The sequence below is a fragment of the Dromiciops gliroides genome, chromosome 1 (genome assembly GCF_019393635.1).
Source record: "Dromiciops gliroides isolate mDroGli1 chromosome 1, mDroGli1.pri, whole genome shotgun sequence".
Classification (NCBI taxonomy): Eukaryota; Metazoa; Chordata; class Mammalia; order Microbiotheria; family Microbiotheriidae; genus Dromiciops; species Dromiciops gliroides.
In genome coordinates, this window is record NC_057861.1 from 31,140,536 (window position 1) to 31,162,846 (window position 22,311).

The 22,311-nt window shown below is 42.8% G+C and overlaps 1 protein-coding gene across 1 annotated transcript in view; it reads left to right on the top strand.

The window, feature by feature from the left end:
- CFAP251 (cilia and flagella associated protein 251) overlaps positions 1 to 21,126 on the top strand; it is an 80,351-nt gene extending 59,225 nt beyond the window's left edge. Inside the window, exons 19-21 of the mRNA XM_043977285.1 lie at positions 4,101 to 4,329; positions 6,798 to 6,899; positions 20,724 to 21,126. Of these exons, the coding sequence (XP_043833220.1) occupies positions 4,101 to 4,329; positions 6,798 to 6,899; positions 20,724 to 20,821 (429 nt within the window). The 3' untranslated portion in view covers positions 20,822 to 21,126. The remainder of the gene's footprint in view (positions 1 to 4,100; positions 4,330 to 6,797; positions 6,900 to 20,723) is intronic.
- Positions 21,127 to 22,311: the final 1,185 nt, after the last annotated feature.

Below are 22,311 nucleotides of genomic sequence, written 5' to 3' on the forward strand. Positions count from 1 at the left end.
TCACTGTCATAGCTTCCTATCTTGCCCCTATCACTATTTTCAAGAAATATGCAACTAGAAACTTTCAGGCTAAACAACCAATGATTGGACATATGGTAGAAGGGATTCTTGGTCAGTTCAAGTCGACAAATATTGATTGAGCATATTTATCTATATCTATATTAATGTGCCAAGGCCTATGCTAAGTACTGGACAGAAAAACATAGTCATTCCAGCCCTCAATGAATGACTTGTTTGGTTACAGATCAGATTAGAGGGGGATTTTCAGGTCACATGAACAACAAGATGGTAGACAGGACATTTTCTTTAATACCTGCAACCTTTCAACCCTTTCTAAAATAGAAGTTATTTGCCAAAAGTAAAGCAACTTCAGCTATTTCCCTGGTCTAGGACACCCAGAATCCAAAAGAAAGTTAAAAAAATTTCCCCCCCAAACCAGGAACTGATGCTCACTGACCCTGAACTCATTCAGCACCCCTCCTCTGCTTCCCCCACTATTAGCAGCAAGACCACACTAGCAGACCCAAGGACACAACACAGGCTTACATCAAAACCCATGCCTGTATCCCATTCTCCACTCTCTTTTTCCAGTGTTGTAGAGACCCTGGCACCACACTGTGAAAGTTTGATCAGGTGTTAAAAGCCAACATGCCCCTGGTATGCAACCCAAAAGTACTAGTGCTGCAAAGTTCTGAACTGCTGGTATCAGAGACAGCCCTACTGGAACCAGGTAAAAGCAGGCTCTGAACTGCTGGTGCCTGGCCTTAGAACTAAGGAACAGAGGGAGTAGGAAGGACAGGATACTGTGCATGTGGGGAGTTGTGTAGTATCCCACAAAGTCTGAGGGAAAAGCACAGAAATTAGCCGAGGCTGGTTTTGACCACCCAAAAGTTACTTAGGGCAGAGACCTAGGCTGGTGAACCATGAATTAATTCCCCAGTGTGGGAGGAGGCAGAGACACTTTGAGATCCAGCCCCCAAGGAAACCACAGTCAGAGGGGAGGGAGTCAGAAAGTGAGTGATAAGGAAAATAAGGAGGAAAAAGACTGAAAGTACTAAAAATTTCAGGAAGAAGAAATCTAAAGACATTGAACATAAAAAGATAAATCAGCAGGAAAAAAGTAGCAATCGAAGACAATATGGCCTCCAGATCTAGTAAATGAGTCCAGGCATCTATGAATAAATGTTGCCCACACACAAACACAAAAGGAAAATGATCCAACACTTGAGGAAACAAAGAATCTGGTGGAAATTGAGGAGAGCATGAAAACATAAACACACTTTTCCTAAGTGATATAACAGTTAAATGAGAATTATGAGAGCAGAATTTATGTCCTGCACAGCAAAAATTATGAGTAGAATAGAAAAACTTGAATCTTTAATGGCAAATCTTGCCAAAGAAACAAAAGAGAGAACAATAGATTGGGAATGCAAATGCACAGAAGCAAAGGACAACCTAGAAGAGAAGTAAGAAACAAGAACCTTAAAAGAAAATATGCGGGGCAGTGAGGTGGCTCAGTGAATAAAGAACCAGCCCTGGATTCAGGAGGACCTGAGTTCAAATCTGGCCTTAGACACTTGACACTTACTAGCTGTGTGACCCTGGGCAAGTCACTTAACCCTCATTGCCCTGCAAAAAAAAAAGAAAGAAAGAAGAAAAAGAAAAAAAAAGAAAATATACTACCTATGTAAGCAAAGCATACTGAACTTAAAGACAGGATATATAGAAACAACATAATGATCCTAGGAACCCAGAAGAACATGACAGAACAAAAAAAAATCTTAACACTATAATGCAGGAAATAATAGAAAAGAACTACTCAGAACTTTTAAACATAGTAAATAAAATTTCAATTGAACGAATTCACAGATCACCTCCAGGAAAAAAAACAAACACCCAAACTAAATTCTAAGACTCTAATAAAAACTAAAAAAACCTATGTGAGGGCCAAAATTTGATATGTGGAGCATTATTTGGGTGACTCCTTAATATTGGGGTCCCAGAAATAATGAGGGGCCTTTTAGGTTCACCCTCCCCTCTGAACTGCCCTTTTTAGATATTTCTCCCAGGCCAATAAGAAAGGAGACTTTAAGCTTTAATTCACAAAAGGATCAGATTTTATTACTTGGGAATTAATTAAACAACAAAGGTAAAACTAATAAAAATCAAAGATAAGGAAATAGGAAAAAAAGAAATACAGATAAATACTCTTAACTCTAAACTTAACCTATGCAATCCCCAGATCATTTCCAATTAAGCTAGTTCAAAGGAATTTAGGGTTTTCTGTAATTAACTCACCAAAACCTGGAAGCCAGAGAGAGAGAGAGAGAGAGTGAGAGCGAGCTAGAGCGAGCTCATGCTACCAGAAGGGGAGAAATCCAAGAGAGAGCGTGTTCCAGAATAAGCTTGCATTCCAGAAGAAGCTCTGCCTCCCCTCATGGAGCATTCAATCTTTTCTCCCCCATAAGGGGAGGTCCTTCAAAAACTGCCTATGGAGAGTTCTCCTTCTGACCTCAATAGCATATGTAACTTCAGGGTGGGCCAGGTGTGGCCCCTCCCAAATGAGTCAGCTAAAAACTGTAATAATAATTTTATCACAAATAATTTTTACCACACCTCTAAGACTCTAATAGTGATTAAATTTAACAATTCAGTATAGAAACAAGTTGTACAAGCATCAGAAGAACAGACTAGGTGCCTTCTGAATTCTCTTCAAACTCTAAGAGTCTTTCTTGGTTGGAGCATAAGGTCTATGCAGTAGAGTAGTGAGAATAGGGGGCATGTAGGTAGTGCAGTGTTTAGAGCACCAGGTTCAGTTTTCTTTTTGTTTTTGTTTTTTTAAGTGAGGCAGTTGGGGTTAAGTGACTTGCCCAGGGTCACACAGCTAGGAAGCGTTAAGTGTCTGAGGTCAGATTTGAACCCAGGTTCTCCTGACTCCAGGGCCAGTGCTCTATCCACTGCGCCACCTAGCTGCCCCTACCAGGTTCAGTTCTAATACAGTCTCAGATATTTACTAACCAACTGACCTTAGCCAAGTAACTTAGCCCTGTTTGCCTCAGTTTCCTCATTTGGAAAATGATTTGGAGAAAGAAATGGCAAACCACTCTAGTATCTTCGCCAAAAAAACCCCAAAAGGGATCATGAAGAATTGGACACAACTAAAAATGATTAAACAAGACAACACAGTGTGGAGTTGACAGAGTGCAGGACCTGGAGTTAGGAAGAGCTTCATTTCAATTTTGCTTTCATTCACTAAGTGGGTAACCCTAAGCAAGTCATTTCATTTCTCCTAGACTGTTTCTTTATCTGTGAAATAGGGGTGATAATAGCACCTACCTACCAGCATTATTGTGAGGATAGAAAAGGTCAATCTATGAAAAACACTTTTTAAGCTTTAAAGCACTATATAAATGTTTATTACTATTGTGCATAAGTATTTCTGAATTTAATGATTATGCTGAGATGAACAAGACAGCCCAACATTGTGCCTGCTACTTTCTGCTTTGTAAAAGTATGTGAACAACACACCAAATCAAAGGTAAATGTAACAAAATGATAAAGATCTATCAGGACTCAAATGATGAGAGATGAGAACAAGTTCCCAACCCACTGCTTTGTGGAGTTGGGAGGTCCACAGGTGTTACACATTGCATATGTTTTTGGACTTTTTTTTAAATAAAGCATTTTCAAGGTCATCTAATGCAAGTCTCTTGGGGTTTTTTGTTTGTTTGTTTTGCAGGGCAATGAGGGTTAAGTGACTTGCCCAGGGTCATACAGCTAGTAAATGTCAAGCGTCTGAGGCCTGATTTGAACTCAGGTCCTCCTGAATCCAGGGCCAGTGCTTTATCCACTGCACCACCTAGTTTCCCCTGGACTTTTTCAGTCGATCAATCATTTGTACTGACTTTTCCTTTCTTCTCCTAAAAAATATTATTTTTCATATGAGATGAATCTCTGGGAGCAGAAGGAAGAGGGATGCTTGGGATAATTATGATGATATAAAAATATATTAGTTAAAATTTACTTTTTAAAAATATGTGAAAAGTTCAGCTTCATGTTTACCAAGAATACATTTTGTAAAATTTCTACATCTTTTTTAGATTGATGATATGCTAAATGAAGTTAAATTCGGTGAATACGTGGATACAGGGAAGCTTGTTGATTCAATCAACTTGCCCGATTTTGTGAAGGTCTATATCAACCACAGGCCACCTTTTGGTCAAACCATGAATGACATACGAAATTCTTTCAAAGTTCTTGGCTATCTCAATAAGGATGGAGACATGGCTATTAGGAGAGAAGATTTCCTAGAACTGCTTCTAACCAAAGGTCAGTATATGTGCCCAAGATTTCTTTGGTGGACTGTAACATGCTAACCTACCAATCACCTTTTTCTTGAGTGAGAAGTAACACAAAAGGTGTCATCCAAGATACAGATAATCAGAACATGAGGTGGGCTGGTCAGGTATGGAGAATGAATGATAGCAGATGGACAGCTTCAGTGTTGGCACTGGCATTCTCAATGTGGCAAATGACACCAAGTGGGGCTCATAGGTCACTGGATCGATGTGCTGTGGAAGACTTACCTAAGGACGTGGGTTTGCCAAAATGAGATCATAGGTTGTGATCAGTCAGCCCATTAGCGTTTATTAAGTAGCAGTGGTAGAAGGTGTACCCCCATCATGAGATGATGATTATAACTGGTATTGCACTAGCACTAATGAGTTTGCAAAGTGCTTTACATGTTATCACAGCAGGGAGGTTCAGAGAAGTCAAGCAACTTATGATCACACAACTAGTCAATGGCAGAGGTAGAATTTGGACATATGTCCTTCCGACTCTGTGTTTAACACTCGGTTTGCTCTGCCAGGCCGTTCCTCTGAGGCATCAGAGTATCTAAGTGCTTTGGAGATGGATGGCAGGCAACAATCAGCCTTTACACAATGCTCATTTTGTGGCTTACAAGGTAAAGGTGGGTATTCCCTTTGGAAAATGCAGAGAGGGGAAGAAGACGAAATCCCTGGCCCTGTCCTTCAGCTATATGGGAAGTCCCTTGTGCTCAGACTTCTCTCGGTACTTTATGTGATCGTGCTGAATAAGCTGTCTGTCTTTCTGAGTAATCTCTCCCTTTTGGAAAAGCTGTGTGTGTTTGGCACAAGATGTGATAAACAAGTCATTCTTATCACTAATACAGGCTGCTTCTTAGAAAGTGCCAACTTTCTTGGGCACTAGGGGTAACCCTGTGAGTCTGTGCCCCTAACACCACGACTGACAAGTCCCCAGGGGTGTGCTTCCCACAAACAATAAACCAGTAGATATGATGAGCCGTTAGCAAATAGCCTGGTGAGTAGTTGTGAAGGATTCCTCTCCTAAACTTGGGGCATGTTCTCCCGCAAACACACAGAACATCCGTGGGGAAAATGGGCACAGACCTGAGAGTATCATGTCCATCTGTACACGTACTTGTACATTGTGGCTAAGGCAGTTCCCAACTCCTGGTACTGCAGACCCTGGGAGACCTTTCTCTCTTTGTAGAGAATGCGTTTGGCTCTTCAGGCTGGGCTGCTCAGCTGCACTCCCAGGGTCAGATCCCCATAGGCCAGTTGCCTTCTCTGTTGCCAGGGTTCATGGTCCTTGAAAATGCTTCCTCCCTGAACTGACTGCTTCTTGGTGTCAGTGTCTGTCTAGAGTATATCTCTCTCTTCTCCCATGGATGCAGTGTCTTCTGCAGGTCCCATAGCTCCCCATCCAAGCTACATGGCCTTGAAACTCTCCCCTCCCTGTGCCCCCACCCATTCACCCACCCCAGTGGGCTTCACTGTCAGCAGAAGGCTTGGGATCTTTCCCTCTTGAGCTGCTGAAATTTGTCCAGGGCTTAGCTCTTCAAAGCTCCCAGAGGCTCTGGCTAATTTGTTTGCTCAGCCAATTGCTTTGTTCCCTTCTTAACTCAATCAGAGAAGTGTTTGTGCCTCATAAAGGGATCACAGGATATTCCAGCTTGTTAACCCATTAAAACCTCTCCCCCTCCCTTCCACAGAAGTCACAACTTAACTTCAGGATTGAAGAGGTGTCATTAAAAGCACAGAAGGAAGTCTGTGGGGTGGCGCTTGTGAATGAACCGAATTGTATGCCATTTAGATGGCTTGTTTCTCCAGTTGAGGAAATAATGGAATAACTGATGAGAGTACTTCACAGTAATGTGGGTGCTCCCCCCACGAGTGAGGGCTCAGAAGTCCTCTACCCCTTCTCTCCTATGCAATTTTTCTCCATGTTCTTGTGCAAATACTCCATAGGGGATTGCCCCAGCGCACCAGAGATCTTTCTCTAGGTCTTTGAATGTTTTTTGGGTACCAGTATAGCCCTCAGACTACTCATCTATTTGCCCCTCACCTTAAACAGAAGAACCGGCTCCCCTTGTTTTCTAGCCATTGTGACCTTGGCATGGAGGTATGATGCCAAAGTACTGGGACCCTAGGGTCCACAAGCTTTGGTAGGCCCCCACCAAAGGACAAAGGTTGGCATATGAACCTAGTTTGTTGTCCAAAAATCAGCTCAACACATCACCAAAGGGGTTGGCCCCAGCGGGAATGATCTTGTCTTTTGGGCCACAGCCAGTCCCAAAACCATCTCTACAGAGGCGTAGACAGGTCAGGAGCTGTGGTAGCCGGTTAAGCAATGAAGCAAAGACTGCACAAAGTATTGGGGCTCACTTGTGGAGCTTCTGTTGCTTAGCAAAGTGCTTCCATGTCCACAAGCCCAGGTGCTAACCAGTTGTCTTTTTACTGGCCCTGGCCCAGGGGAGCATATGACTGAGGAAGAGCTGTCCGACTGCTTCAGCACCCTGTTTGGCCTGAACCCCGAAGGCTGGAAATCAGAACCTGCGACCCTGGATTATAGAGGTACGGTGTGATGATTAACTCTGCCCAGGCCTGGAGCAGAAGGGGCACCACTGCATGGCACAATCAATGCCTGCATTCATTTTCTGGTCTAGTTGAGTTTTTTGTTTTTATTTATTTATTTATTCATTCATATATTCATTCATTCATTCATTCATTCATTTATTTTGCGGGGCAATGGGGGTTAAGTGACTTGCCCAGGGTCACACAGCTAGTAAGTGTCAAGTGTCTGAGGCTGGATTTGAACTCAGGTCCTCCTGAATACAGGGCCAGTGCTTTATCCCCTATGCCATCTAGCTGCCCCAGTCTAGTTGAGTTTTAACCAAGTTCAGCACAAGGAAATCGCCAAACAATCTGTTAGGGAGTAATTTCTATCCTCAGTGAGAGCATCTTAACCATTTTGGGTCATTCTTTTTGACTCCATGTCTTCTAGCTTTTCCATCTTTTTTTTTTCCTGAGAATATTATCAGACTCATTTGTATATAGTTTCTTCACAGTGCAGCCCGGTGAGGGTAGGTAATACGCAGGCATCATCACCCCCATTTTACAGATGAAAGGGAACCTCAGAGAGGTTAAATAATCTGCCCAGGGTCACACAGAAACTTAGCATTTGGAGCCCGAATTGAAACCCAGGTCAGCAACTCAACAAGCATGTATTAAGTGTCTTCTGTATACAGTGCAGTACCCAGTACCATGCCAGGTGCTGGGGCTGCAAAGACAAAAATGAAACAGGCCCTGTCCTCAAAGAGCTTACGTTCTTTGGGGTAAAACATGCCCATAAATAAACATAGAGAGGATCATTTGAAGAGAGAGTAATAACAACTGGGGGGCCCTCACAGAGGATGGAGGTGTCACCTCAGCTGAGCCTTGGAGCCAGCTCAGGTTTTAAGAGGCCTGCATTCTCCGCCCAGGCTGGACCCTGTGCAAATGACAGAGACGGGGGACGGAATATGGAGGAGACCGGCGTGTTTGAAGCATTGAGTGTGGAATGGGAAAGAGATGGGAAAGGTGGGCTGGAGTCTTGTGGGGAAGAGCTTTGAATGCCAGCCACAGTTGGTTGTTGAGGGTTGTGCAGTACTACGGCACTAAGATTTTTGGGACACCCTTCATTTTATCATGGAGGTAATAAGGAAACAGCCACTGAAGATTTTTCAGTGGGAAGAGGGGCATAGTCTCAGGAAGATGACTGTGGAAACTGCAGAGAATGGATTAGAAAAGGGAGAGGAAAAATATAGAGAAACCAATTAGGAGGCTTTGCTAGGTTGAAAGGGGCCTGAAGTAAGGTGGTACCATATGAATGGAGACATAGAGGCAAGAGATATGATGGAGGTAGAATCAACAGGACTTGGCAACCAATGGGCCGTGGTGGATGAGGGTGAGAAGCCAAGAGTGATTCCGAGGTTCTGAACCTGGATGAACAGAAAGATGGTGGTACTTACCATAGAAATAGAACCTTCTGGAAGGAGGGAATGGTTAAGGGAGGAAAATGGTCTCTGTTTTGCACCTAAAAAAGTGAGATGCTTTGGGGACATTGAGGTGGAGATGTTTATTAGGTCTTTGGTGAAGAGAGTCAGTTTGCATGGGAGACTGGGGCTGAACAGGTCATTTGGAAGTTTTCGTCATAGAGGTTCGTTGAACCCATGGCGGCTTGATGGGATCACCTGGATGAAGGGGAAAGAAAAAACAGAACCTTGAAGAAGGCCCCCCTTCAGGGGGCCGGAGATGGAAGTGTGGTGATCCAAGAGAGATCAAGGACAGGTCAGAGGGGCAGGGAAGGAGGACTCGGGGAGAGAACAGTGTCACAATGCCAGTGCGGGGGATGCAGCGTCCAAGAGCAGAAGGAAATTACTAGGGTCAAAAACTGCAGAGACGATAAGAAGGATAAGGAATGAGAAAACTAGTTAGGCAAATGTTGGGAGCTTTTGAAGGGTTGGTACAAGACGACATAGTAGAGGGGAAAGAGTACTAGACTCGGAGTCAGAGAAACTGGGTTAAATCTCAGTTCCGCTGCTTCCTAGTGTGACTTTGAGCTTCAGAGAACAATTGGAAGGGGGAGAGAGCACTTTGAGCAGGGGTGGGAGGAATCAGTGACTCCTGGACCTCAGTCTCCTCTTCTGTAAAAATAAGGGAGCTAGACTTGATTGTCTTTAAGATACCCTCTGTATGTAAACCTGTGAACCCATAGATGGTGGGACTGGAAGCTGGATTAGAAGCAATGGAGAAATGGAAGGGGAAGAACTGAAAGGATCAGATAAAGGTTATTTTTCTATAAGTTTGGTTATAGAAAGGAGGAGAGAATAATAGCTGGAGAGGATGGCAGCTTCAAGTGAAACTCTTTTTTTTTTTTTTACCACTAATAATATCACATTTATATTGCATCTTAAGGTTAGTAGAGCACTTTACAAATATTATCTCATTTGATTCTCACAACAGCCCTAAGAGATAGGTGTTATTATTCTCATTTTACAGATGAAGAAACTGAGACAGGCAGAAGTTAAGTGACTTGCCCAGGGTCACCCGGCTAGTAAGTGTCTAAAGCAGAATTTGCAGTGTCTTCCTGACTCCAGGTCCGGTGCTCTGACCTCAGTGATAGCTTTTTTTTTTTTTTTTTTTGAGGCATTTGGGGTTAAGTGACTTGCCCAGGGTCACACAGCTAGATAAGTGTCTAAGTAAACTCAGGTCCTCCTGAATCCAGGTCCGGTGCTCTATCCACTGCACCACCTAGCTGCCCCACTGTGATATCTTTTTAAGGATGGAAGAGATATAGACATATTTGCAAGCAGTGAGGAAGAAGCCAATAGATAATGGGGAAATGAAGGTGAGAGGGGCAAAGCTCCCAGAAGAGATAGAACTAGGGAGTGTCAAAGGCATGAATGGAAGGTTCATCCTTGGAAAGGAAAAAGATCACATCTTCCTGACAGACTGGAACAAAGGAGGAGAAAATGGGGGTAATATAGAGAGACTCTGGAGGGTGGACTAGCCGACTCCCGCACTCCAGGGCTAGTGTGCTTTCCCCTTTGCCAAACTACCTTATTCCCATTACTTAGATGGGTGGATATAAGGGCTTAGTGAAAGATTTTTATAGAAAAAAAAAAAGACCATTAGGAAAGAAGTGACAAGACTTCTCTTAGTTGACTAAAAAACTTTAGCATCTCCCAGAACTTTTAAATACACATATTGTTTTTAATGAATTGAGTCTCAATACTCCTGCACACTCTGTGTGTGTGTGTGTGTGTGTGTGTGTGTGTGTATGTGTGAACATATATACTACTCAGCTCTTCAAAGAGAAGAAATAGATATCGAGGCTCAGCTAAGGTGCCTCCTCCTCCACAGAGCCATCTCTGAATGTGCACGTGCGCATTCAGCTGAACCTGCTCTCTCCCTCTTCAGATTTTTTTCTCTTTTAAAAAAAATTTTTTTTTAAAGCACAGAAACTTTTTTTTAGTTCCAAATTCTCTCCATCCTCCTACCCCTTCTCCCACCCACTGTCAAGAAAAACAAAACCTTTTACAAATATGTATAGATGTACAGAATAAGTTTCCACGTTGGCTATGTTGCAAACCTGAGAAAGAAATAGAAGAAAATGCTTCTGCACTGAGTGCATCAGCTCTATATTGGGGGTGGGCAATAGGTATCATCCCCTGGTTTCATGACCCATCATTGCGTTGACCAGAGTTCATAGTTAATTGTCATTACAATATTGCTGCTGCTGTATAGATTGTTCTCCTGGTTCTGCTCACTTCACTTTGCATCAATTCACACAAGTCTTCCCAGGTTTTTCCAAAATCATTCTGCTCATCAGAGTTATCTTCCCCTCATTATTCCCTGCCTTATATTATATATCTGTGGACATGTCCTATCAATGTCTTGAAAGAATATAAGCATGGATAATTTTCATTACATTAAATTAAAAAGGTTTTGCATAAACAAAACCAATGCAGCCAAGATTAGAAGGAAAGTAGAAAACTTGGGGGAAAATTACAGGAAGTTTCTCTGATAAAGGCTTCATTTCTCATATATAGAGAGAATTTGGTCAAATATATAAGAATATGAGTCAAAGAATATGAACGAGCAGTTTTCAGATGAAGAAATCAGTTATTTATAGTCATGAAAAATGCTCTAAATCACTATTAGAGAAATGCAAATTAAATTAAAACAGTTTTTAGGTACTACCTCATACCTATCAGACTGATTATGACAGAAAAGGAAATGATAGATGTTGAAGGGGATCTGGGAAAATTGAAACACTAATGCATTCTTTTTTTTTTTCCACTAATGCATTCTTGATGGAGTTGTGAACTTATCTAGCCATTCTGGAGAACAATTTGAAGCTATTCCCAAAGGGCTATAAAACTGTCCATACCCTTTGACCCAGCAATATTATATTAGGTCTGTATCACAAAGAGATTTGTTTTTTCAAAAAGAAAAAGGACCAGGGGAGGGAGCAGTCAGAAGCAAAATACTTTTGAGGATGGATAGGGTGAAAGAAAATAGAAAATAGAGTAAATATCAATGGTAGGGAATAGGATGAAAGGTAATAGTTAGCGATAGTACCTGTGAAAAAAAATTTTTTGAAGCAAGTTTGTCTGATAGGCCTCAGTTCTCTTTCAACAAACATTTATTTTATTTTCCATTTACATGTAAGGGTAGTTTTCAACATTCATTTTCATAAGATTTAGAGTTCCAAATTTTTCTCCTTCCCTTTCCTCCCCCCCCCCCCAAGATCACAACCAGGTTATATATGTACAATCCACAAGTGTTCTTTTTATCAGTTCTTTCTATAGGGGTGCATAGTAAGCTTCTTCATTAGTTCCTTGGGATTGTCTTGGATCATTGTACTGCTGAGAGTAGTTAAGTCATTCACAATTGCTCATTGAACAATACTGCTGTCACTATGCACAATGTCCCCCCAGCTCTGCTCACTTCACTATACATCGATGCTCATTAGTCTTTCCAGGTTTTTCTGGGATCATCCTGTTTGTCATTTCCTGTAGCACAAGACCATTCCACTACAGTCATATAGCACAACTTCTTCCGTCATTCCTCAATTGATGGACATTTCCTTGATTCTCAATTCTTAGCCTCCACCAAGAGTTGCTATAAATATTTTTTGTACAATTTTCCCCCCTTTTCTCTTTTTCATGATTACTATTGTTAACTGTTTCCCTTCCATCCTATTCCCTTCCCCATGATATTTATTCTATTATCTATCTTCTTTCATCCTATCACTCTTCAAAAGGGATTTGCTTCTGTCTGTCCCCTCCCCCACTCTGCCCTTCCTTCTTTTGCCCCTCTCTCTTTATCCCCTTCCCCTCCTATTTTCCTGCAGGGTTAGAGAGATTACTCCACCCAATTGAGTGTGTACATTATTCCCTCCTTGAGCCAATTCTAATGAGATTGAGGTCTTTGAGCCAATTCTGATGAGTGTTAGGCTCATTTACTGCCCAGATTAAATAGATTACTCCACCTAATTGGGTGTGTCTATTAGTCCCTCCATGAGGCAGCTCTGATGAGTTTAAGATCTTTGAGCCTTTTCTGATGAGTGTAAAATTTATTTACTGCCCTGCTCCTCTCCCATCTCTTCCCCCACTCCATAAGCCTTTTCCTGTTACTTTCATGTAGGATTTCGCTTCTGCCCTTCCCCCTCCCCCAATGAATTCCCTTCATCCCTCAATTTAACCCTAAAGATGTTATCATCTAGCTAAGTGACACAGTGGACAAATCATCACCCCTGGACCCAGGGGGATCCCAGCCAAAACCTGGCCTCAGACACAAGACAGTCACCCACTGTATGACCCCAGGTATGTCCCCCAGCTCCATTTTTTTTTTTATGGTTCTCTAGGGTCTTGTATTTGAAAGTCAAATATGCAAATCAGTTCAGGTCTTTTCATCACAAATATCTGAAAGTCTTTTTCATTAAAGTCCCATTTTTTCCACTGAAAGATAATGCTGAGTTTTTCTGGGTAGTTGATTCTTGGTTGTAATCCCATTTCCTTTGCCCTTTGGAATATCATATTCCATGCCCTCTGGTCCTTTAATGTAGAAGCTGCTAGATCTTGTGCTATCCTGACTGGGGCTCCACAGTACTTGAATTCTTTCTTTTTGGCAGCTTGCAATATTTTCTCCTTGAGCTGAGAGCTCTGGAATTTGACTATAATATTCCTAGGAGTTTTCTTTTGGGATCTCTTTCTGGAGGTGATCAGTGGATTCTTTCAATTTCTATTTTAGCTTCTTCTTCTAGAATTTCAGGGCAATTTTCCCTGAGAATATCTTGGAAGATGGTGTCTAAGCTCTTTCCTTGATCATGGTTTTCAGGCAGACCAGTAATTTTCAAATTATCTCTCCTGGACCTATTTTCCAGGTCTGCAGTTTTTCCCAGAAGATATTTCACATTGCCCTCTATTTTTTTATTTATTTGGATTTGCCTTATTGTGTCTTGGTTTCTCATAAAGTCACTGGCTTCCATTTGTTCAATCCTAATTCTTAGGCAATTATTTTCATCAGAGAGCTTTTGTACCTCCTTTTCCACTTGACTTTTCAAGCTGTTGACTTTTTTCTCATGTCTTTCCTGCATCACCCTCATTTCTCTTTCCATTATTTCCTCTACCTCTCTAACTTTATCTTCAAAGTCCTTTTTGAGCACCTCTATGGCCTGAGACCAATTACTATTTTTCTTGGAAGCTTTAGATATAGGGGCCCTGATGTTGACATCTTCCTCTGAGGGTGCCCCTTGGTCTTCCTTGTTACTGAAGAAACTTTCTCTGGTCCTCACCTTTCTCTGTTGGCTCATCTTGCCTTTCTTTTACTAGACTTTTAGCTCCTTAAAGTGGGGCACTGTTTCCAGGCTGCAGTATCCCAAGCTTAAGAAGTCCCAGGTGGTATGATTTAAGGAGAATCAGGTTCTTCCCTCGCCCAGCCTGTTTCCTGGTCCTAGATGACCCCAGACCAACTTGCCAGTCAACCAGCTTTGTGTGTTGTGGTTGTTAGCTCCAACAAGCCTGTGCCCTCCCCCACCTGGGCCACTGCTACTTGAGCCTACCACCTGGTTCTCAGTAGGGGTCTAAAATCCAAGTTCTGCCTTAGCACCAGCATAGACCCCTGTAGTCTCTCCCCTGCCCAGAGCTCAGCCCATTCATCAGACTGTGAGCTTAGTTCCAGATGACACTGGTGCTTCAGCTGATTCAGAGGCTCTGGGGGTCTCCTTCTCTGGTGAGGACTTCCTGAGACTGGATCTGTGTCAGGGTGACTATGGGGTTGGGCCCGACTCCTGTATCAGCACAGCAGCTCCCTCCTTCTGACCTTCCAAGCCATTCTTGGTTAGAAGATGATTTCAGCACATTCTTCTGTGAGTTTTGCTGCTCCGGGCATTTTCCCATGACCTTATTTGGATGTTTTTTGGAGCAATTGTGTCATGAGTTCGAGAACTCACTGCCTTTCCTCCGCCATCTTGGCTCCGCCCCACCTCAGTTCTCAAACACATAGAGAATTGAGTCAAATTTGTTGAAATGAGAGCCATTTTCCAATTGATAGATGATCAAAAGACATGACGTTTTCAAATTAAATAAAGCCACCTATAGCCATATGCAAAAATGCTCTAACTATTGATTGGAGAGATTCAGGTCAAAACAATTCTGGGTACTACCTCATACCTATTGGATTGGATAATAGGACAGCAGAGGAAAATGACAAATGTTGTGGGAGATATGGGGAAAATGAGACATTAATACACTTTTGGTAAAGTTGTAAATTGATTCAAACATTCTGTAGAGTAATTTGGAACTATGGCCAAAGGGCCATAAAACCATGCATACTCTTTGACCTAGCAAATACCACTACTAAATTGGTATCTTAAAAAAGATTTTTTTTTTTAAGTTGAATTTGAAATTGAGGTGATGGGGATAGCTAGGTGGCACAGTGGATAAGGCACTAGCCTTGGATTCAGGAGGACCTGAGTTCAAACCCAGCCTCAGACACTTACTAGCTGTGTGACCCTGGGCAAGTCACTTAAAACCCCATTGCCCTAAGAAAAAAAAAAAAAGAAATTGAGGTGATGCCCATCAGTTGGAGAAAGGCTGAATAAATCATGGTGTGAGATTAGGATGGAACACTGTTGTAAGAAATGATAAGGGGCAGCTAGGTGGCGCAGTGGATAGAGCACTGGCCCTGGATTCAGGAGGACCTGAGTTCAAATCTGGCCTCAGACACTTAACACTTACTAGCTGTGTGACCCTGGGCAAGTCACTTAACCCCAATTGCCTCACTAAATAAATAAATAAGAAATGATAAGCAGGATGATATCAGAAGGACTTATGAAAAATGTAATCCATATACGGAGAAAGAACTGATGGTATCTGAATACAGATTGAAGTATAATTTTTTTGTTAGTTCCTCTTTCTAAATTTTTTTAGTCTGTTTTCTTTCACAACCTGACTAATGTGGAAAGGTGCATGACTGCACATGTATAGCTTATATTGAATTGCTTGAGTTCTTAAGGGGTGGTGGGGAGGGAGGAAGAAAATTTGGAACACAAAATTTTAAAAATCGATGTGAGGTGTACAAAAATATTTATAGCTGCTCTTTACGTGATAGCAAGGAATTGGAAGTTGAAGGGGTGCCCATCAATTGGGGAATGGCTGGACAAGTTGTAGTATATGAATACAATGGAATACTATTGTGCTGTAAGAAATTGTGCTGTAAGAAATGATGAGCAGGAGGAGTTCAGAGAAACCTGGAGGGTCTTGCGTGAGCTGATGATGAGTGAGATGAGCAGAACCAGAAGAACATTGTACACAGTATCATCAACATTGAGTGTTGACCTACTGTGATGGACTATATTCTTCTCACCAATGCAATGGTACAGAAGAGTTCCAGGGAACTCATGATAGAAGAGGATCTCCAAATCCAAGAAAAAAAAAAACTGTGGAGTATAGATGCTGATTGAACCATACTATTTCTTTTGTTTTGGGTGCTGTTTTTTTTTTCTATTTTGAGGTTTTGCATTACTGCTCTGATTTTTTCTCTTATAACAGGATTAATGCAGAAATAGGATTAATGTTATTATGGGTATATATGTGTGTGTGTGTGTGTATATATATATATATATATATACATCTATATGTATATGTATATAGATATATAGATATAACCTATATCAGATTACCTGCTGTCTAGGGGAGGGGGGAGGGAGGGGAGGGAGGGAGAAAAATCTGAAATTGTAAAGCTTGTATAAACAAAGTTGAGAACTATCTTTACATGTAACGGAAAAAATAAAATACCTTATATGTAAAAAAAAAAATCGATGTGAGGGGCAGCTAGATGGCGCAGTGGATAAAGCACTGGCCCTGGATTCAGGAGGACCTGAGTTCAAATCTGGCCTCAGACACTTGACACTTACTAGCTGTGTCACCCTGGGCAAGTCACTTAATCCCCATTGTCCCGCAAAAAAAAAAAAATTGATGTGAAGATTTATACATGTAACTTAGGGAAAAATTCTAAATAAATAAATGAAAATAAATTTTAAAAGAAGAAAAAGAAAAAGGACCTATATGTACAATCATATTTTTAGAGGCTCTTTTTTGTGGTAGCAAAGAATTGGAAATTGAGGAGATACCCATCAACTGTGGAATGACTGAACAAGTTGTGGTATATAATTGTGCTGGAATACTATTGTGCTATAATAAATTATGAGCAGGATGCCTTCAGAAAAAACAGGAAAGACTTGCATGAACTGATACAAAGTGAAATCAACAGAACCAGGAGAACCTTGTACACAGTAACAGCCATATTGCACAGTGACCAACTATGAATGACTTAGCTATTCTCAGCAATACAAAGATCTAGGACAATCCCAAATGACTAATGATGAAAAATGCTATCCACCCCCAGAAAACTGATAGGGTCTGAATGCAGATTAAAGTAGACTATTTTTTCTTTATTTTTCTTCATTGTTTTTTTTTTTGAGGGGGTGGGCTCCTATTTTCTTTCATAATATGACTAATATGGAAATATGTTTTGAATGACTGAACATGTATAACCTATATCAAATTGCTTGCTTTCTCAATGAGGGGGGAGGGGAGGGAGGGAAGGAGAGAATTTGGAACTCAAAATTTAAGGAAAAAAGAATGTTAAAATTTTTCACATGTAATTGGAAAAATTTAAATTAAAAAAAATTTTAAATAATGTTAAGTAAGATCTTTGAGGGCTGAGATTGTTGTCAACAGGTATTTATTAATCACCTACTATGTGCAAGGCACTATTATGATAAATCCTGGAGATTCAAAGAAAGGTCCCTACCCTCAAGGAGCTTATAGCCTAATGGGGGAGAAAACATGCAAATAGCTATATACAGATAAACTATAGATGGGATGGTTTGGAGATCATCTCAAAGGGAAAGCACAAACATTAAGGGGAACCAGGAAGAACTTCTTGCTGAAGGTGAGATTTTGTTGGCACAAAGGCCAACAAGGGAAGGCAGGAAGTAGGGAGAGAATTCCAGGCATGGGGGTAGAATCAGTGAAACTATCCAGAGTTATGGGACAGGGCGCTGCACATACCTGGAGTCCTTGTGTCTAGGGAGAGCGATACTGCTGGATAGTTTGAGTTCAGGAGTTTTGAGCTGCAGTTGGACAGGAGTGAATCAGGTGGCCACACTAAGTCCGACACCAGTATGATGTGCCCCTGGGAGCAGAGGGCTGCCAGACTGCCCAAGGATGGGTAAACTGGACAGGGCAGAAAAAATGGAGCAGGTTAAAGCTTCTGTGACTTGGCTGTGAGGGTCATTGAACTTTTAGCTTGGTAGTCAGAAAGGAAAAAGAAAGGAAAAGAAGAAAGGAAGGGAATGGAAGGGAAGGACAGAAGAAAGGGAAGGGAAGGGGAGGGGAAGGGAGGGGAGAGGATTTGGGAGATGGCATGTCTTCTTTAAGGAACATCCAGGCAGCCAATGTCATTGGACCAGCATATGTGAAAAGGAATAAAGTGTAAGAAGCCTGGAAAGGTAGGAAGAGGCCAGGTTGTGAAGGGTTTTCTCTATCTGGTATTGGAACCTCTGGCATTCTCTGACTAAGGGGATGACAGTCAGACTTGGGCTCTGGGTAAAGGCACATGATGGCCCAGCAGAGGATGGATAGGGGTGGGGAGGGACTTTGGGCAGGCTGACCCAGCAGCAGAGCATTGCAGTAATCTAGCTGTGAGGTGATGAGGACCTGTGCCGGGATGGGGGCAGGGGCAGAGGAGAGAAAGGGGACATTCTGAAACAACAGGACTTGGCAACTGACAGGGTATTGGGGGCAAGAGAGTGAGGAGGCCGCAGGGTAGAATTTCCTGACCCCCCTTTCTTTCTCCTGTCCTCTCCCTGACCTCAGCCTGGCCCATACAAGCAGGGACAGAAAGGACACACGGTGCCTGGAAAGCTTGTGGACAGCTTGCCCTTTTTGTCAGGCGCTCCTGAATCACCCAAAGTGACAAAGACCCCTGGTCTTCATCGATGCCCTTCTTCCCTGTTCAGGTGTCATGGACAATTTAACAAAGTTTCTAAGTCAGACTGGCTGGTCATTTCCAGCTCTAAACACGAGTTTAGAGTTTCAGCCTTTGACAGCTGAGAGGGACTGGTGGATGGAGCAGGGAGAGAGTTGGACTGGCCTTGGACCCAGGAAGGCTTGGGTTTGAATCCTGAATCTGATCCACTTACCCTTGAGGAGCTTTGATTTCCTCTTTCATACAATGGAGGCACTTCCTACAGCTCCCCCTCCTTTAAAAAATATTTTTCTCCAATTACATCTTGAAACAATTTTAAAACTTTTTTTTAGAGACTTGGGTTCCAAATTCTATCCCTCCCCCTCCCCCCCTCTGAGATGGTAAACAATCTAATATAGTTTATACATGTGCAATCATGTAAAACATTTTTATATTGGTCATTTTGTACAAGAAGAGTTAAATTTTAGAAAGGAAAGAAGGGAAGGAAAAAAGAAAAGAAAAAAGGAAGGAAGAAAGAGAGAGAGAGAGAAAAAATAGCATGGTCTAGTCTGTGTTCAATCAATATGAGTTCTTGCTTTGGAGATGGATAGTATGCTACATCATTAGTCCTTTGGGATTGTCTTGGATCATTGTATTGCTGAGAATGGCCGTCATTTGTAGTTCTTTGTCATATGTATTGTTATTACTGTGTACAGTATTCTGGTTCTGCTCACTTCCGTCTGCATCAGTTCATGTAAATCTTTCTAGGTTTTTCTGAAACCATCCTGCTCATTATCTCTAATAGCACAATAATATTCCATTACAATCATGTACCACATTGCCCAGTTGATGACATCCCCTCGATTTCCAATCCTTAACCACCACAAAAAGTGCAGTTCTTCCTCCTCAGGGCTTAGGTGAAATGAGGCATAGAAAGGGCTTCGGAGCCTTTACAGGGCTCCAGTGAGGGGAGTTGACAATCAGCATGTGGAAAATTTTTTTAGAAAGATTCAAACACACCGGAACATTTCCAGAGAAGGAGAGTCAGGCAGGTGAGAGGAGAGCCAGTCACATGAGAAGTGACTGTGAGAACAAGGGGTGTTTGGCTCACAGAGAAGACTTGGAGAGACATAGTCACTGCCTTCAGGTAGCTGAAAGGTCATCAAGGGCTGGGGGGATCAGGTTTGTTTTGTTTGGCCTGGGAGGGCAGAATGGGGAATAGTGGGGAGAAGGTGGGGAGAAGGGTTAGGCTCGACATTAAAAGAAACCTTAACAAATGAGAAGTGTGAAGAAGTGACTGGCTGTCCTGGGATGCAGTGGCTTCTCCTTCACCTTAAGTTCTCCACATTGTACCCAGAGGACCCCTTGTCTAGGAAGATTTTAGAGGAAATTCCTTTTCAGATGGAGGTCATTGGACTAGTTGCCTCTGAGGTTCCTTCCAGTGCAGGCCTGGCTCAAAAACATACTAGCAGTGTGACCTCTCTGAGCCTCATTTATCCTAACTATGAAATGGGAATAATCTTATTTGTGCTGTCTACCTCCTTGAGTGAGGAAAGTGCTTTGCAACCTGGTAAGGTGCTCCAAAAATATGAGGTATCATTATTATGATATTCCATTTGTTCTTTTCTTCCTAACTAACTCTAGCTAGAATTGTTGTTATTGTTTGTCCTTCATTCTTTTTGTTTGTTTGTTTGGTTTTTTTGGTGAGTCAATTGGGGGTTAAGTGACTTGCCCAGGGTCACACAGCTAGTAATTGTTAAGTGTCTGAGGTTGGATTTGAATTCAGGTCCTCCTGACTCCAGGGCCGGTGTTCTATCCACTGCGCCACCTAGCTGCCCCCTTTGTCCTTCATTCTTGAAGAGGACCATGAGATCATGTTGATGCCATGACTTGCAGTGAATTGGATTTAAGTGAGGGAGGGCTGTGCAAAGTTACCAGCCTTACTCTCTCCTCCAGAGCCATCAGTGGCAAGATCCACATCATATCAACTGGTGATGGCCCCAGATGTTTAAGACAATTGGGGTTAAGTGACTTGCCCAGGATCACACAGCTAGTAAGTGTCTGAGGTGAGATTTGAATTCACATCCTCCTGACTTCAGGGCCAGTGCGCTATCCACTGTGTCACCTAGCTGCCCTGAGCCAGAATTATTTTTGGTCTCTATGTAACACTGTTCAATGAAGTTTGCAGAAAACTGATTAACAGTGATCACTATGGTAAAAATGGGATTTTAACCACCTTCCAAACCATGATGTCCAAGGGACCCAAGCTGAGTCCCAGGACAGAACTCTTTCCATGTTGTTGTTTCAGTGACACTTCCTTTGACTAAAGCCTCCTGAGCTGGAGACCTGACCTTTGCTTTCATCTTGTTCATTTAGGATCTGGCATTTGCTTGGAGGAAGAGCTCCCAGAAGAAATCACTGCTGAGATATTCACTGCTGATATTCTTGGCTTGCCCATTCCCGAAGACATCTGAGGAGGCCAGTGAATTAGGGAGAGTGGCAGGAATACAGGGGACTTTGTCTTTGACTCAAAAGACACGGCCTTCCCCAGATTCCTCCTCCACTTAACACACTCCACCCCAAGCCCTCACCCCGACTAGCCCTCTGAAGAACTTTTAGGATTACAAGGAAACTTCTGTAAAGCACAAAATTCAGGGTGTTGGAAAAAGCCCGGTATCCTGCTAGTGGACAAAGGAAATGAATTGGGAAAGTGGGTTAAATATGAAAATTAAAGAAAGGTAAGTTGTCAATTGCCAATAGCTATTTGGGCCTGTCCTTGTTCTCTAGAGGCCTCTGAGAACTGCTCTGCTGGGTAGGGTGGGAGACGGGGGGGGGGGGGGGGGGGGGGGGGGGGGAGTGGAGGGTTGACACACAGGAAGCACCTTATGTTACTAATTTCCTCTGCAAGACCTAAGACAAGCTTCATTCCCAGAGGAGTACACGTGGCCCGATGTGAATTCTCTTTAAGTCACTCATGACTGCTCAAGTAAGTCATCAGCATTGATTCAGGCCGGGTGGGGATAGTACAGTCCTCTTTGTTTTCAGGGGCTGGCGCCTTCCAGAATTGGCTTATCTCCTCAGAAGCAAGCAACAGCGGATGGGGATGGCCGTTAACAAGAGCATCAACGGCCACACTCCATCCAAACAGGAACCTCAACGGTGAATCTGAAAAACAAGGCAGCTGGCACACCCCCAGACTGCCCACACTTGCTGCACCCGAACCACAAACCACCCCAGCCAGGGCCAGCGGAGCCCAACAAAGCTGGGCTGCCCTTGGCCTGGAGCTCCCCTCAGCACATTTTATTTGTCCTCTTAGGTCTCCCCTGGGAGGGGTGACCCGGGTCTGGTGACACAGGGATGAGTTTAGTACCGTGATCCAACAGCTTCAGTTCAGCAGCCTGATTCTGTGCAGCAGCGATCATTTCCATTGCCATAGCACCGAAGGCTTTCAGAACGCTTTCATCGGAACAGCCCTCTGAGGTATAAGTGGGCACTTAACGTTTGCCAAGCGCTTTGTGTGTGTTATGTCATTTGGTCCTCAGAACAACCCTGGCAGGGCGAGGGGGGGGGGAGTAAGGGCTATTATTATCCCCATTTCACAGAAGGGGACACTGAGGTAGAGAAAGGTTAAGTGACTTGCCAGGAGTCACACAGCGAGGACGTGTCTGAGGCTGCATTTCAACCCAGGCCTTCTTGATTCCAAGTCCAACACACTATCCCCTGCTCCATCTGTCTGGTCGTCAATCCACGTGTTATTTCAATTTTAGAGCATCAGAGGAGTGAAAGGACTTGCCCAGGGTCACACAGAGTCTGGACACCCCGTTTTAGAAAGGACCCCTAACAACTGGATTAAGAAAGGAGGTCATGCTGTATAAGACCTGCTTGAACCAGAGAGTAGCTAGCAAGGAGAGGGGAAGGCTTGGGAAGGGGGGCAGACACCGGCAGATGAAGGGCTGCCATATGG